The sequence below is a fragment of the Thunnus albacares genome, chromosome 12 (assembly GCF_914725855.1).
Source record: "Thunnus albacares chromosome 12, fThuAlb1.1, whole genome shotgun sequence".
Lineage (NCBI taxonomy): Eukaryota > Metazoa > Chordata > Actinopteri > Scombriformes > Scombridae > Thunnus > Thunnus albacares.
The window spans coordinates 1,909,970-1,923,798 of NC_058117.1; the positions used below are offsets into that span (position 1 = coordinate 1,909,970).

Below are 13,829 nucleotides of genomic sequence, written 5' to 3' on the forward strand. Positions count from 1 at the left end.
AAATAAAGTTTCAGTTTTTGATAGCAGAAGGCTACAGAAGAGCATGGTGTTGTGGGTCAGTGTTGGAAATGAATGAGGTGAAGGGCAAAAATGCACCAAGAAATCTCAGAATGCCCCTAAAAACTGTGATTGAGGGGCAAAAATTGCCTCCAAGATTTCTATATAAATAATTTTATATTTCCAGTTTAGGCCAATATCCTAGTCCTACATTAAGCCATCATTTTATTTTCATTCAATTCATTTAATTTCCATTTCACACTCTCACACAAACAGCGCTGTTGTTTACACTACACTGCTGTAATGATACCTGGCAGAGGCCAAGCAATCCTGCACCTGCAGTGAAGTTAGCTGCTACGATGGACCTTCATCCCATTAAAAAAGGCTCCAACTGTCACCAAAGAAAGTATCCCAAGTCCTGGGCTGTCACCAATGCCACCCCCAGCAAATAAGAGGGCAAAGAAAGTTGCCGCTTCTACAAAAAATAAAAAATGGAAAATAGACTGGCTTGGTATTGAAGAGGTGAATAACACGACCCTCCTCTTCTGTAAAGCTTGCAGGGCTCACCCACCCAAACATAGCCTTGGACAGCGAAAAACTAAAACCCTAACCCTAAAACTAATCACAACTTCGATAAAGGAAGCAAACAGGTTAAAAAATATTCAGCTCATCATCACCAAACAAGCCTTTAATGCTAACGCTAGAGGCTTTAAAATGTTGTTGGTCTGGCGCGTAAGCTAACATTAGTGTTAGCAAGTTGGCTAGATAATGTTATTCTTACAGCTTACATATGGGTCTTGACAACTGGTGGGGTGATGAGTGCAGTTGACTAACGTTACTGAGCTCAATTCATAAAGTGAAGTAAGCTTTTTAGTCCCAAGTCTAGAACATCTTTTTTTCAGTCTATAATCATGGACAGTCGAGTCCATAATGTTATTTCATCCATACTCGAAATGTCAGCAGGGCTATATTTCGTGATGTAAAGCATGCTAAAAAATTCAACTGAAGTTATTTCCAGAACTGCATCAATAAAGAAGGAATATTACCCTCATTTTGGCTCTTTTGTTAGTACTTGTAGCTACTAGTCTGGAATTTTGTGAAACACCTGAGGCTGTGGCATGCAATGCGTCAAACCTACAATGATGAAATCATCGAAGTTAGACTGGTTTTGACTTGTACCAGAACTTTTGGTAAATTTAATTAGATCAAGCACATTGAATATTGTCATGATCCTTATCTTATACTGTCATCTAGTGGTTTATACTGAAGGCTCTTCTTAGATAAAATCTTAGTTGTTGAAAGGGAATCGGCCTGCATTGGTTTGCTTTCCAGGTGCTTATTATTGTAGTCAGAAAATGTAGACGATTATTATGAATAAGATGGTGTTTACTGAGGTGGTGATCATCACAAGGTGGTGATTACTGTATATCATATATTTCATACACTTCATTTCTTTATGCGTAGCACAGTCCATATTTCCTTTGTACAGTTAATATTTCAGTTCATGTTTTATATTTAATTTCAAAACTATTACTATTCCATTCTGTAAATAGATTTTAAAATTTCAATTTTATTTTAATATTACTTAGTTCATTTCATTATCATTTTTAGTGTTACCTTACTTTTGTCTATTTTTATTTTTCTGTGTTGTGTTTTTTGGGAGAAAATGCCAAGACACATTCTTTCTATTCTTGCATTGGCTAATAAAACAGATTCTGATTGAATGGGCAACTGTAGGTCATGCTGACATAAAATCCCAAAACCAAGAATCATAAAGATACAAAAAATCTGGCTAACCCTAACCCAAGCACTTCAGGCCTTCCTCCAAGCCTGTACTAATGCCCTAGATTGTCAGCAGTATTATAATCTTTGAAGGTGACTCATTTTGCTCACTATTTCCATTAAAAAAGAAGAAAAAAAAGCTTCATTTTATATATTGGGCCTTCAAAGTGCTCTCTGAAACTAGGCCTGGGATGGCTTGTGTCCATGAAATGAGAAAATTAAAAACTTGTAATAGAGTGAAACCAAATACATCATTGGAAAGGTCTTGGCCTGGAGAGTAACAGTATGAAGATTCTACATGGCTCCTGCTTTGACCAGTGACCTTTGAACCTTGACCTCGGTGCATATTTGTAATTCGGCAACAAAAGGGGCTACAGACATAGGACCAACTATTATAGAGAACTCTGGACCTCAGCTATCATGTGAGTGTAGTCAACAGCTGGGGGCGCTGTCAGATATGGGTATAATATGGTTAAAATTAATTTTCACCCATTTAACAATTAGCCTAGATATTTAATTAAATAATAAATAATTTAATTAAATCTGATTACACATATGTGTTTACCATCCCCTTAAACTCCTCAGTGTACTCTCAATTCAGTATTTATAACTTACAATTCTAGGAAAAACACTAATATTTTTTTTAAAAAACTACAATTCCCTAGAGCTGCACCATGCAGCTTGATACAAATCTACACCACAGTTGTAGTTCTTCCAGTTTAGGGTTGTAAATAGATATATCTACTGAATACATCAAACATCTAGTACAGCCAAACTAGTAATTACACTGCATCTAGATGATCTATGTTAAGAAAAAGTGAAGATGTTGGTTTATTTTTATTATTTATTTGGAGTCGAGCGCGCCAACCGCCCACAATACAATAGAGCCGCACGGTGACCATTTTCCTCTGACGTCATGCTCAGGGTGGGAACCATACATATACATATACCTCCACTCTGTCCAGACTGCCGCTAATGCAATACCACTAACACACAGTTAGCTTGGCCTGTTAGCACCTGCTACCGCCAATGTTACGGCCGGGACACACTGCCTGTGTAAGCGTTGTGTTTGTATCACAGAACCCCCTAGCTTTTCATATCAGTGACATCAAATGACATCATACCAGCAGCTTTACAACTTTCACTATAGTTTCAGTGTCTATACCCATAGAATATGTCACAGACATGAAAAAAATATAGTGTCACCACTGCAGGTCAGCCTGCGTGGTGCACGCTGGGGCAGGGAGCCTCTCTGATGGGGAACTTGTTGTTTGTTTGTTTGTTTGTTGTCAGTTTACCTCCTGACAGTTCGGAGGTTTATTTTTCAGAGTGTGTTTGGCTCGTTTGGGGAACTTGGTGTTGTCGTGGAGGTACTTTCTTCACTTGGAGCAGTGACAGCAAGGGTTTAACTGCCAGAATAATCAATATAATCAATAAAAAAAAACCTGTCCTGTGTGAGGAGTGTATGTGGCTGACACAGAAGTAGCCCCAACCAGACCCCACCATACCCGTCAGAAAGAAAGCTGCTTTCACCTCACACATCATTATTTATTTTCACAATTGAACACACACTTCTTAACCTTTCTGTGTCTAAACTAAATATAAATGAAATTTATGATGAAATGATATGAAACATTCTATTATTGATGGCCATTATCAAAGTCTAACTCTATGTAGAAACATAGGGTTGGCGGTAGCAGCGCCCCGCAGCAACACTGTCTGTGTGGACACCGCCGGCATGTGAGCTGCAAGAGTTCAGCGACACACATGCACTGTTTAGGAAGAGGTAGGCTGTGTGACCCTGGCGTTACAGAGAAAAATACATGAAAAAACTCGCAAAGCTGTTTCTACTGATCTGTATGAGAGTTAATCAGGGATCCTTTTCTGAGAAATGGAACAAAACCAGCCGATGCATCATCGCAGACAGGCTGGAAATAAAGCTGCCAACATTGGCTAGCCCCATTCACTCAACACTCAGCAGTTCATAAAAACTCTCAGCTGCTTTGATTGTTAAACTGTCACATTCGGTCAGTCTGTCAGTCAAACTGTCAGGTTTTGTCATGTTTTATGTGAGCAGCCAGCCGTCAGAAAAAAAAAATGTGGTGCAGGCACGAGACATACAATACAAAACAACAATACATTCGTTAGAAAGTCGTGCTGAGTGTCATGAAAAAAATGGGAAATTCGAGTCCATTTACACAAATCTGTAGATTAAATCTTGTGACTGTTTCACAAATTTCTGTGAGACTGGGTTGGGAGGTCACAGTTTTGACTTCTTTATTGCCTTGCTGACATTGTGAATAAGATGTTGCTTTTCTGCAGCCCCATAATAGCAGACAAATGGACATAAAACCAGAGGATGTATGAGCAATCACTGTATCAAAAAGACAGATGTACAAACACATAAAGACAGAAATTGATCCCTGAGTAGATTGCTGAGAAATACAGAATCATGTCTGAGGACCCTTTAGTGTTACTGTCAGTACCTGTGTATATATTCTCCTGACAGACATTTGTGGTGCAAATTGCTGATTTCACTGACTCACAACTTTTCAGTCCCTGGCAGCTGCAGTCACAGCTTATCTAGAAAGAGATTGAATCTGCTTCCACAATGGCTGCAAGAATATATCCTCTCAGCTCTCTGCCGTGAGGATATAATTGAGGTGAATTGTCTCTTTTTCTCACCTCATATTCATACAATAAAGCAGGGATAGACACTATTACTCTTAAGCACTGGCCCCCATGGGCCACCAAGCCCTTAAATTCGGTGGCCAAAATGTAAGCTCATGTAAAAACAACACAGAAAAGGCAATTTAACTCAACTTAACACAGTGTTCCTTAACTTTGACACTTCAATAAATGACAATAATTGAATATGCCATATGAATAAAAGTTGACAAAGAAAATGTTCATATTTATTTTTATTTATATTTTAAAGCCATAGTTGTAACAGGTGAACACTGGCTGCAAGTTGAGTTACTTGAGCGAGCCTCTGATGAGTCGATCGAATCCACCTGAGTGTCATCTGAACACTTCAATGGAAAGGATACAACTCAAGGAAATCTAACCTTTTGTACAAACGAGTTAAGTTGGTCAATGCCACAAATTTGTTGACCTAGAAATAGTGCAGAATCTTAAATATTTCTTCTTCAATTTACATGTCATTACTTGTGTTTTAAAATGTTTCTGAACCCTCAAACATTCTAATTATTTCCAGGTTTACGTGAAAATATTAGAGATTTTCAATGTGGTCTCAGACCTTTGGACCCCACTGAATATTATTAGTTTTCTAAGAATATAATGTTGAAGGATACTTGATCATAAATGCACATGAGCTGCTGCAGAAAACATTTTACCTTTTTTTTCTTCAAACTAACTCTGGCGCAATGCATCTTTAATGTTTCAAACTGCACACTGTCCCATTCAATTAATAAATAAAGTAATTTTAAAAAAAGACTGAGACTTGCAGCTTTTGTATGATGAAATCGCTGATGCGGTGATCTAATACAGTGTCACTGTGCCACCAGTACGGGGAGTGAGGTGTCACCTCTTTCTGCTCCATCTGCCTACAAGCCCTTACAGAGGGAATATATTACCCGGTAGCCACTTTTCCCTGTGTAAAGCAAGATGGCAGCTATTGTTGAGAAGATTGTCAAATGCGAAGCATATTCTGCACAGACAGTTGTTTAAATCACACAAATATCCCATTGTATATGTGTTTTGAACATATTAACGGTATCTACATTAATTGATCAAGGCTCCCAGTCTGTCTGTGAGCTCACCTGTTTCACTACAAGCACATTCACCCGCTACGGTAGGCAGGGAAATAAAAATCAATGCATCAATAAATACCAACACTGTTGATTTCTTCCCGTGGAGCCGACATGAAAACTATTTTGGTTCATTAAATTTCTGCTGTCAGTCAGCCTGGTGAAGGCAGGTTAGCCAGCTGTGGGTCAGCAGCTGCTGCTGTCAGACAGCTGCTTCTGTGGACAGAGACTCTGAGCACAGGTCAGAGTCAGTGTGGACTGAACGGTTACCGCGTTCGCTCACGTCTCGCTTACTTTGTGGATTTTCCAGTTGGGTTGGCGAAGGCTCACAGTGTGGGGATAAAACTTGATGGCCACAGGGGGTCACCTACATGGAATATTTGGTGGCCAAATATTCATTCATTCAACTTTTTCTGGCCACAGGCCATCAGGCCACGCTTAATGTCGAAGCCTGATAAAGAGTCCTGCTAATGTGGATTTTTTTTTTTTTTTTTTTTTTGGCTTAGTGCAAAACCCTGATCCTTTGCTCAACACAACAGAAACATTCTTGAAGGGACTTTCACACTCAATGCATACATTCGCTACGAATTTCATTAAGAGATTTCTGGTTGGCACATAGAAGTTAAGAAAAGGTGCAGTAAACATTCCGGCCCATTAAAACGCCATGCTATGTGATATGTTGAGGCCATTGGCTATTAAAGTTATAAAAATTCCATTGAAGACATAACATTTGTCAATCCAATTGGTGCTACTGGACATACCAATATGACCAGTTATACCAAGTACAACAGTACGCTTGGGCGGTATCTATTTTTCCATACCTTCATACCTTCCTGACATTTCACCAGGGTATACAGTATATGACCATAGATGTATAAAAACCAAAACAAAACAAATATGCAGATAGCCTACTTAGAGAGGTCCTGCTGGGTTTAAATACTTATGGCCCATAGAATAATGATTAGATAGGAAATAAGCGGAACCTTAGCTGTTGCGGTGAAGGAATTTCCCCTGCAGTGATTTAGGGTGGCTCAACAGCACAGTATGCAGGCATATGCGGTATTAGCACCTTTTTTGTGTGTGTGTGTGTGTGTGTGTGTGTGTGTGTGTGTGTGTGTGTGTGTGTGTGTGTGTGTGAAAATCAAGATATGTTAGTCTGATTATGTATTGGCCGAATGGAGTGGCAGTACCTGACGAATACAGGAAATAAGCTTGGGTGGTATCACAGTATTACGGTATAACAGGGTATTTACAATTCTGGAAGGTATGATTTTTAATACCATCAAAAATACAGACTCCAAGTAAATCTGGAATACACCTGGAGTTTATGAAGAGTAGTTGAATGCAACATGTAATCCCCCCTTTGACTCTGCAGGAAGTGAAGACTGCAGAAGTAGTGATTCAAAGTTTGCATATCTGCTGAAAACTTTAGCTAAAATATGAGATACTCGTGTCTTGTTATGTTTGTGGTGAATGAAACTTGCAAGACTTTTCTTAGTTTGAGCTGATATTCATCTGCTGGCCTTCAGTAAGTTTGTTCCTGACATGTATTCAGCCGTTTCTCCACTGTAGTACCAGATGAACGGCAAGAGACAGTTTAATTGTTTTATCTCTGAATTTTTGCCTTGAACTTCCACTTAAGCGCACATATTCTTAATGTATTTTCTGCACAGTTGGCGGTTTGCGAGTTGCATTGGGTTCAGGTGGTTGATTGATGCATATTTTTGTGGGTCAGGCGGTGCGGATTGGCTCTCATAACGGGTCGGGTAGTTGCAGGTATTAAAACACCCCGATCTGCACATCACCACTAGACAAGGTCATACATGCTACAATGAGTTCTATCACCAACAGCTGAGTTTTTATGTTTTGGTGTTTGTTTTTGTAGTATGAAAGTATGAAAAAACAAACCACCCAACCCTAATGGGAAACACTTTAAACACATCATATGCAGTTTCTGCTGCTAGGGGTCTCTCAATCAAAAGTCTCCTCCTCTCCAAAACAAAGAGACCCGGTGATTAAAACAGGTAAAAACACTAAATAAAGCAGTTTCACATAAAAAAACTAAAAAAAGTTTTCATGGTCACACAATGAGCCTTGCAAATTGAAAATGTTCAACTACTATCAACTCAGATGGAAGCCAGTGTCTCCAACAGTCATACCACCTACATCATGTTTACACAGGAAACAATGGAGGTGGCAACTGCAACGGCTCACTGTCTAAAAGTACCTTTTAATTATTTCTTCTGAATTTTTTCAATTATGTATTTAACTGTTGACTGGTCTCTCCCTCCCTCTGTTGTTGCTGCAGGTACATACCAGGGTCAGTGGACTGGTGGGATGCGTCATGGATATGGTGTACGTCAGAGTGTCCCATATGGTATGGCCTCGGTCATCCGCTCACCTCTTCGAACCTCGCTGGCTTCCCTCCGCAGTGAGCAGAGTAACGGCACAATACTGCGTGACAGTCTATCTGACAGCCCTGCTGGCACACGCGGTGGCTTCGTACTCAACTTCCACTCAGATGGAGAAGGTTCAGAGAAGAAGAAGGGCCTCTTCCGCCGTGGCTCTCTCTTTGGCAGTCTCCAGAGACTGCGCAAATCAGACTCTCGCTCATCTATCTCCAGTAAGCGCAGCTCAGCACATAGTGACACCACCATGAGTCGCATCAGCTCAAGTGATGCCAATTCCACTATCAGCTTTGGAGATGGAGACCCAGGTGATGACTACCTGCCTCTGGAAGACAATGTGGACGCCACCACCACTGAGTCCTACATGGGCGAGTGGAAGAATGACAAGCGCAGTGGCTTTGGTGTCTCAGAGCGCTCCAACGGCATGAAGTATGAAGGCGAGTGGTTGAACAATAAGCGCCATGGCTACGGCTGCACCATCTTTCCCGACGGTACTAAGGAGGAAGGGAAGTACAAGAACAACTTACTAGCCCGGGGTATCAAGAAGCAGCTGATCCCACTGAGGAACACTAAGACCAAGCAGAAGGTGGATCGAGCCATTGAGGGAGCAGTAAGAGCAGCAGCCATCGCCAAAACCAAAGTGGAGATAGCCATCTCCAGGTAATATTGCTGTCAAAGAGTATATTCACTAAAACCCTCTCCTATAAGCAGTGATTGTCCAGTCATAGCTTAGCATGTTACTTCCAAGCCTAGGCAGCATATCATTCGTTCATCAGTGAGGTTACAGGTCACATTAAAAAAAACGTTAAACGGTTCACATCTAGCACATCCTCTGTGTAGTATTTTGTCATTGTGTCAGTAGTGGAAGCTATCAGAATTTGGGCTAAAAATAGTAACTCTGTTCTGCTCTTTTTCTGAATTCTGGGAAGTATAGAAACCCCAGCCAACATTACCCAAGATATTGTTATGTTAGCTGAGCACAGATGTTAAAGTGGGATTTGGTAAGTGGAGCAACCCTAAGATCCAGTATAGCGGTACAGTGGGGAAAAATGCGGAAAAATTTGTACTATGAGCTCTGATCGACTTATTTTCTTTGTGGACAGGCTATGTGATCAGCTGACCTTCTTTTAAGCACCCAGTTCTTGACATATTTGGATACTGGATCCCACTGGTCCAAAGGAGGCCCAACCAAAGAAATTAACATCAGTGCTGAGACCTTGTTGATTTGTAGTTGTGTCTGTAGTGGCTGAAAGGAAGGATGTGTGATGATGTATCATTCAAAGGAAGAGCTGGCGAAGTCCTTATTTTGAAGACGTTTATTAGACGATGGCCATCGGGTCCATTCCATGTACAAAGATGGTCTGGGCACCGTACCACTGTCGGTGCATAGCTTATATAGGGTTACACATCTGTGTCTTATCACATGAATACCAAAGGTTCCCCATGGGCATTAATTCAATTAGGAGCCATCCGTCAAGTGATTGACAGCTACCTCACAACATATTATGTATCATAACATATCACATCTGGAACGGCTCCAATCTTGACCCTGGACCCATTGTTTGTATCTAAAAGGCCCCCCAGAAATGCTATACCATATTACCTAAGGTGACATGCAGACTATGGAATGTTTATGTCACATGTCCAACACCCAAAATCGGTAAAGTACATAGGGTCAGATAAAAGTCATACTAACAGTGGCATTATTATATTGTTCATTTCAGAGAATCCTCTTTCACAGTCAGCACTGCTAACAGACAAGACAAAACACAGACAAGCAAACTAAACACTACTAAACTAAACACAAGTGCATTTACTTAACAAGCAGCATCAAGTCCGCTGAGCCAGATCTCCTGATGATGTCACAGAGTTATAGACATATCCATTCGCTGTGATCACAAAGAACCTTTCAGTTCAGATCAGGGTGGGTCTTTGGTGACTGAAACTCTGTATTCACCCAGTGTGCAGTCCTCATCCTGGAGCCATCAGACCTGGAGGATTAGAGGCCTGAGTGAAGGGCACTGCTGATGGTCAGAGGTGATGATGAAAAGGCTTATTAGGTATCTGCTGTTTCTGGAGCTCCAGCTGCAGCTACTTCATCCTGCTGTTTATGACTCTGCTTTTACCGAGAAATCATATAGGCCCAATCACAGAAATAAAATACATTTATACATTCACAAACATACCTATCAGTCCTGCCGCTCCACATGCTGCCTCATAGTTGTTCAGCAGCTGACAGACCCAAACTGCACTGATTTCAGATAGAGAAAGGCAGAACTAAAGAAATCTGGATTTACTGAACCTGTAGCCTGTTACCAAAACACAGAAGACAGACAAGATTAGGGGTAGGGTGTAAGCACGAGAGAAATTCAATAAAAATAACACATTTCAGTGTAAAAGGTCAATGACTTAGTTAAATCTCAGTGTGTTTATGTATTCCAGAAAAGGAAAAACAAACTAACTCGTCTGGTTTGTGTCAGTATCAGTCTGGAAAGATTCCAGATCAGTTTCTGACAGCTCAGACAATCCATCCATCATCCATTTTCTTCTGCTTACCCAGGACCGGGTTGCAGTGACATTGATTGAGTAAGGAAACCCAGACATCTTTCACCCCAGTAACACCCTCCAGCTCCTTCTAGGGGTTCCCAAGGCGTTCCCAGGCCTGGAACACCTCCAGAGGGTGGTGTCCTAACCAAGTGACCAAACCACCTTAGCTGGCTCCTTTCGATGTTAAGGAGCAGTGGCTTTACTCGAAGCTCCCGCCAAATGTCCATGCTCCTCACCCTATCTCTAAGGCTGAGCCCAGACATTCTGAGGAAACTCATTCCTTTTGGTAATGAGGACACTCATTTCATCCACTTGTATCCGTGGTCTCATTTTTTCAGTCACTACCCAAAGCTCATGACCATAGCTGAGGTTGCGATGTAGACTGACTGGTAAATTGAGAGCTTTGCCTTCTGGCTCAGCTCTTTCATCACCACAACAGTCTGGTACAATGCCCACACTACTGCTGATGCTGCACCAATCCACCTGTCAAGCTCATGCTCCATTTTATCCTCACTTGTAAACAAGACCCTGAGATATTTGAATTCCTCCACTTGGGGCAGCAACTCACTCCCAACCCAGAGGGAGCAGTCCACCTTTTTTCAGCAGAGCACTATGTCCTCAGATCTGGAGGTGCTGACTCTCATCCCGGCTGCTTCACATTTGGCTGAAAACCATCTCAGTGCCTGCTGGAGAACACGGTGTGTTGAAGCCAACAGAACCCCATCACCCATCATCTGCAAAAAGCACTCTCCTCCCCTGGCTGCGTCTTGAGATTCTGTCTAAGAAAATCACAAACAGAATCGGTGACAAGAGACGTAGCCCAACTATCACTGAAAACAAGTCTGACTTACTGTCGAGAATGTGGACACAGCTCTCACTGCAGTTATATAAGGACTGAATGGCTTGCAGCAATGATCCTGGTACCCCACACTCCTTCAGCAATGCCCACTCGGTGCCCCAAGGGACATGGTCGTAAGCCTTCTCCAAGTTCACAAAACATGTTGACTGGATGTGCAAACTCCCAAGACCCCTTAAGTATCCTTGCAATGGTGAAGAGCTGGTGCACTGTTCCACAGCCAGGACAGAATCCACATTGTTCCTCCTGAATCCGAGGTTCGACAATCAGCTGGAGCCTCCTTTCCAGCACCTTGGCATAGACTTTCCCCATGAGGCTGGGTAGTGTGATCCCCCGATAGTTGGAGGACAGCCTCCAGGCCCAATTTTGAAAATGGGAACTGCCAGTCCACAGGCACTGTCCCCGATCTTGATGCAACACTGAAGAGGCGTGTCAATCATGACAGCCCAACAATGTCCAGAGCCTTAAGCATCTCAGGGCAAATCTCATCCACACCCGCCACCTTGGCACTAAGGAGCTTTTTGACTACCTCAGAGACCTCTGCCAGGGATATGAGTGAGGTTTCCTGCGAGTAATCCAACTCTGCCTTCTCCATAAAGAGCATGTTGGTCAGGTTCAGGAGATCCTCAGTTTTCCTTCCACCGCCCAACAATGTCCCTTGTCAAGGTCAGCAGTTCTCCACCCCTGCTGAAAACAGACTATATCCCGTTTCCCCTTCCTGAGTTGCCTGACAGTTTGCCAGAACTTCTTTGAGGACAACCGAAAGTCCTTCTCCATGGCCTCCTCGAACTTCTCCCACACCCGGGGTTTTGCTTCAGCAACCACCTTAGCTGTCTCCCTTTTGGCCCTTCGGTACCAATTTGCTGCTTCAAGAGACCCCTGGGCCAGCCAGCCTCCTTCACCACTGGTGTCCACCAACGGTGTCTCAAGTTGCCACCCCGACAGGGACCTTCCAGACACAACTCTGAGCAGCCGTCTCCACAACTGAGTTCCTGAGCATGGCCCACTCAGATTCAACTCATCACCAGGTGGCGATCAGTTGACAGCTCTGCTCCTCTCTTTACCTGAATGTCCAAGACATGCAGCTGTAGATCTGACCTTATGCTTGAACATGGTCTTTGTTATGGCCAATCCATGGCTAGCACAGAAGTCCAGTAACAATGCACCACTCAGGTTCAGATCAGGCACACCATTCCTTCCAATCACGCCCTCCAGGTTTCATCAGTTTTTTGTCATTGCCCATGTGAGCACTGAAGTCCCCAAGCAGAACTATGGTCTTGCCAGGCCATGCCCCCCACAGGACCCCACCCAGAGACTCCAAGAAGGCTGGATACTCCAAACTGCTGTGCGATGCACATGCACCAACAACAGTCAGAGTCTTCCTCCCAGCAGCATGTAGTCGCAAGGAGGCAACCCTCTTGTTCCACAGGGAGAACTCCAGCACTGCTGCACTCAGCATCCCCACACCTGCCACACCTGCCTGGCGCCTCTCACCCTGGGCAACTCCCAGGTGAGAGGGTTCCACATCCCTAGAACCAGTTTTTGAGGCCTGCAGGCATCTCTGCAGGTGGTGAGTCCACAGGGTGGCGACTCCATAATATGCCTGGTCCCATGGGTCAAGGTCCGGCAACCAGATGCTCGCCGGCAAGCTCCACTCCCAGGCCTGGATCCAGGAGGGTGCCACAGTCTCCCTCTTCTGGGCGAGGTTCCCTCACACCTGAAATGCTGTTTCATTGAGGTCTATGAATTATTCTTGGTCTGGACGTCACCTCAGCTCAGACATGATACAGAATTTCCACACAAGTAATTTATAGAACTTGCACTTAAAATATCACTGAGCCGTGTTTACTGTTTATGGTGGCATCCTTTGTTTATCTGAATCAGTTTATCTGTCTGACTTCATCAGAGACCATAATGCAACAGTGGTTTACTGTCAGCCACAAATACAGGAGACAGAGCAGTATGGTCATTTGTTGTTGTTCATTGTTATTACCAATTAATATTATCAATGTTATGGTGTGGAGAGATGATCAATAACATTACGTTATGAGTATGACAAAAATTCATAGATAAAATAATATTGTCTCCTACCGTTCATCCAGTTCCACAGTGGAGAAACAGCTGAATAATTGTCAGGAACAAACTTACTGAATGCCAGCAGATGAATATCAGCTCAAACAAAGAAGAGCCTTGCGGGTTTCATTTACCACAAACGTAACATAACACGGATATCTCATATTTTGGCTAAAGTTTTCAGCAATGTTAGTCTTTGAATCACTGCTTCTGCAGTCTTCAATTACCACAGAGTCAATGAGCGTAAATATGGACAGGCCATTGCAACCCGTATTGTGGTCGGAGGGGGGATTACACCTGAGAGTTTAACTGGATTCTCATGTTGTACCCCCTCACACCGCACCCTCTGATCTATAGGCAGCAGCCAGACCCTTCTCCATGAAAATCAGATTTATT

General features: G+C 42.7%; 1 protein-coding gene across 1 annotated transcript in view; it reads left to right on the top strand.

Moving 5' to 3' along the window:
* LOC122993237 (junctophilin-1-like) overlaps positions 1-13,829 on the top strand; it is a 56,581-nt gene that overhangs the window by 12,812 nt on the left and 29,940 nt on the right. The window contains exon 2 of the mRNA XM_044367220.1: positions 7,858-8,617. Within this exon, the coding sequence (XP_044223155.1) occupies positions 7,858-8,617 (760 nt within the window). The remainder of the gene's footprint in view (positions 1-7,857; positions 8,618-13,829) is intronic.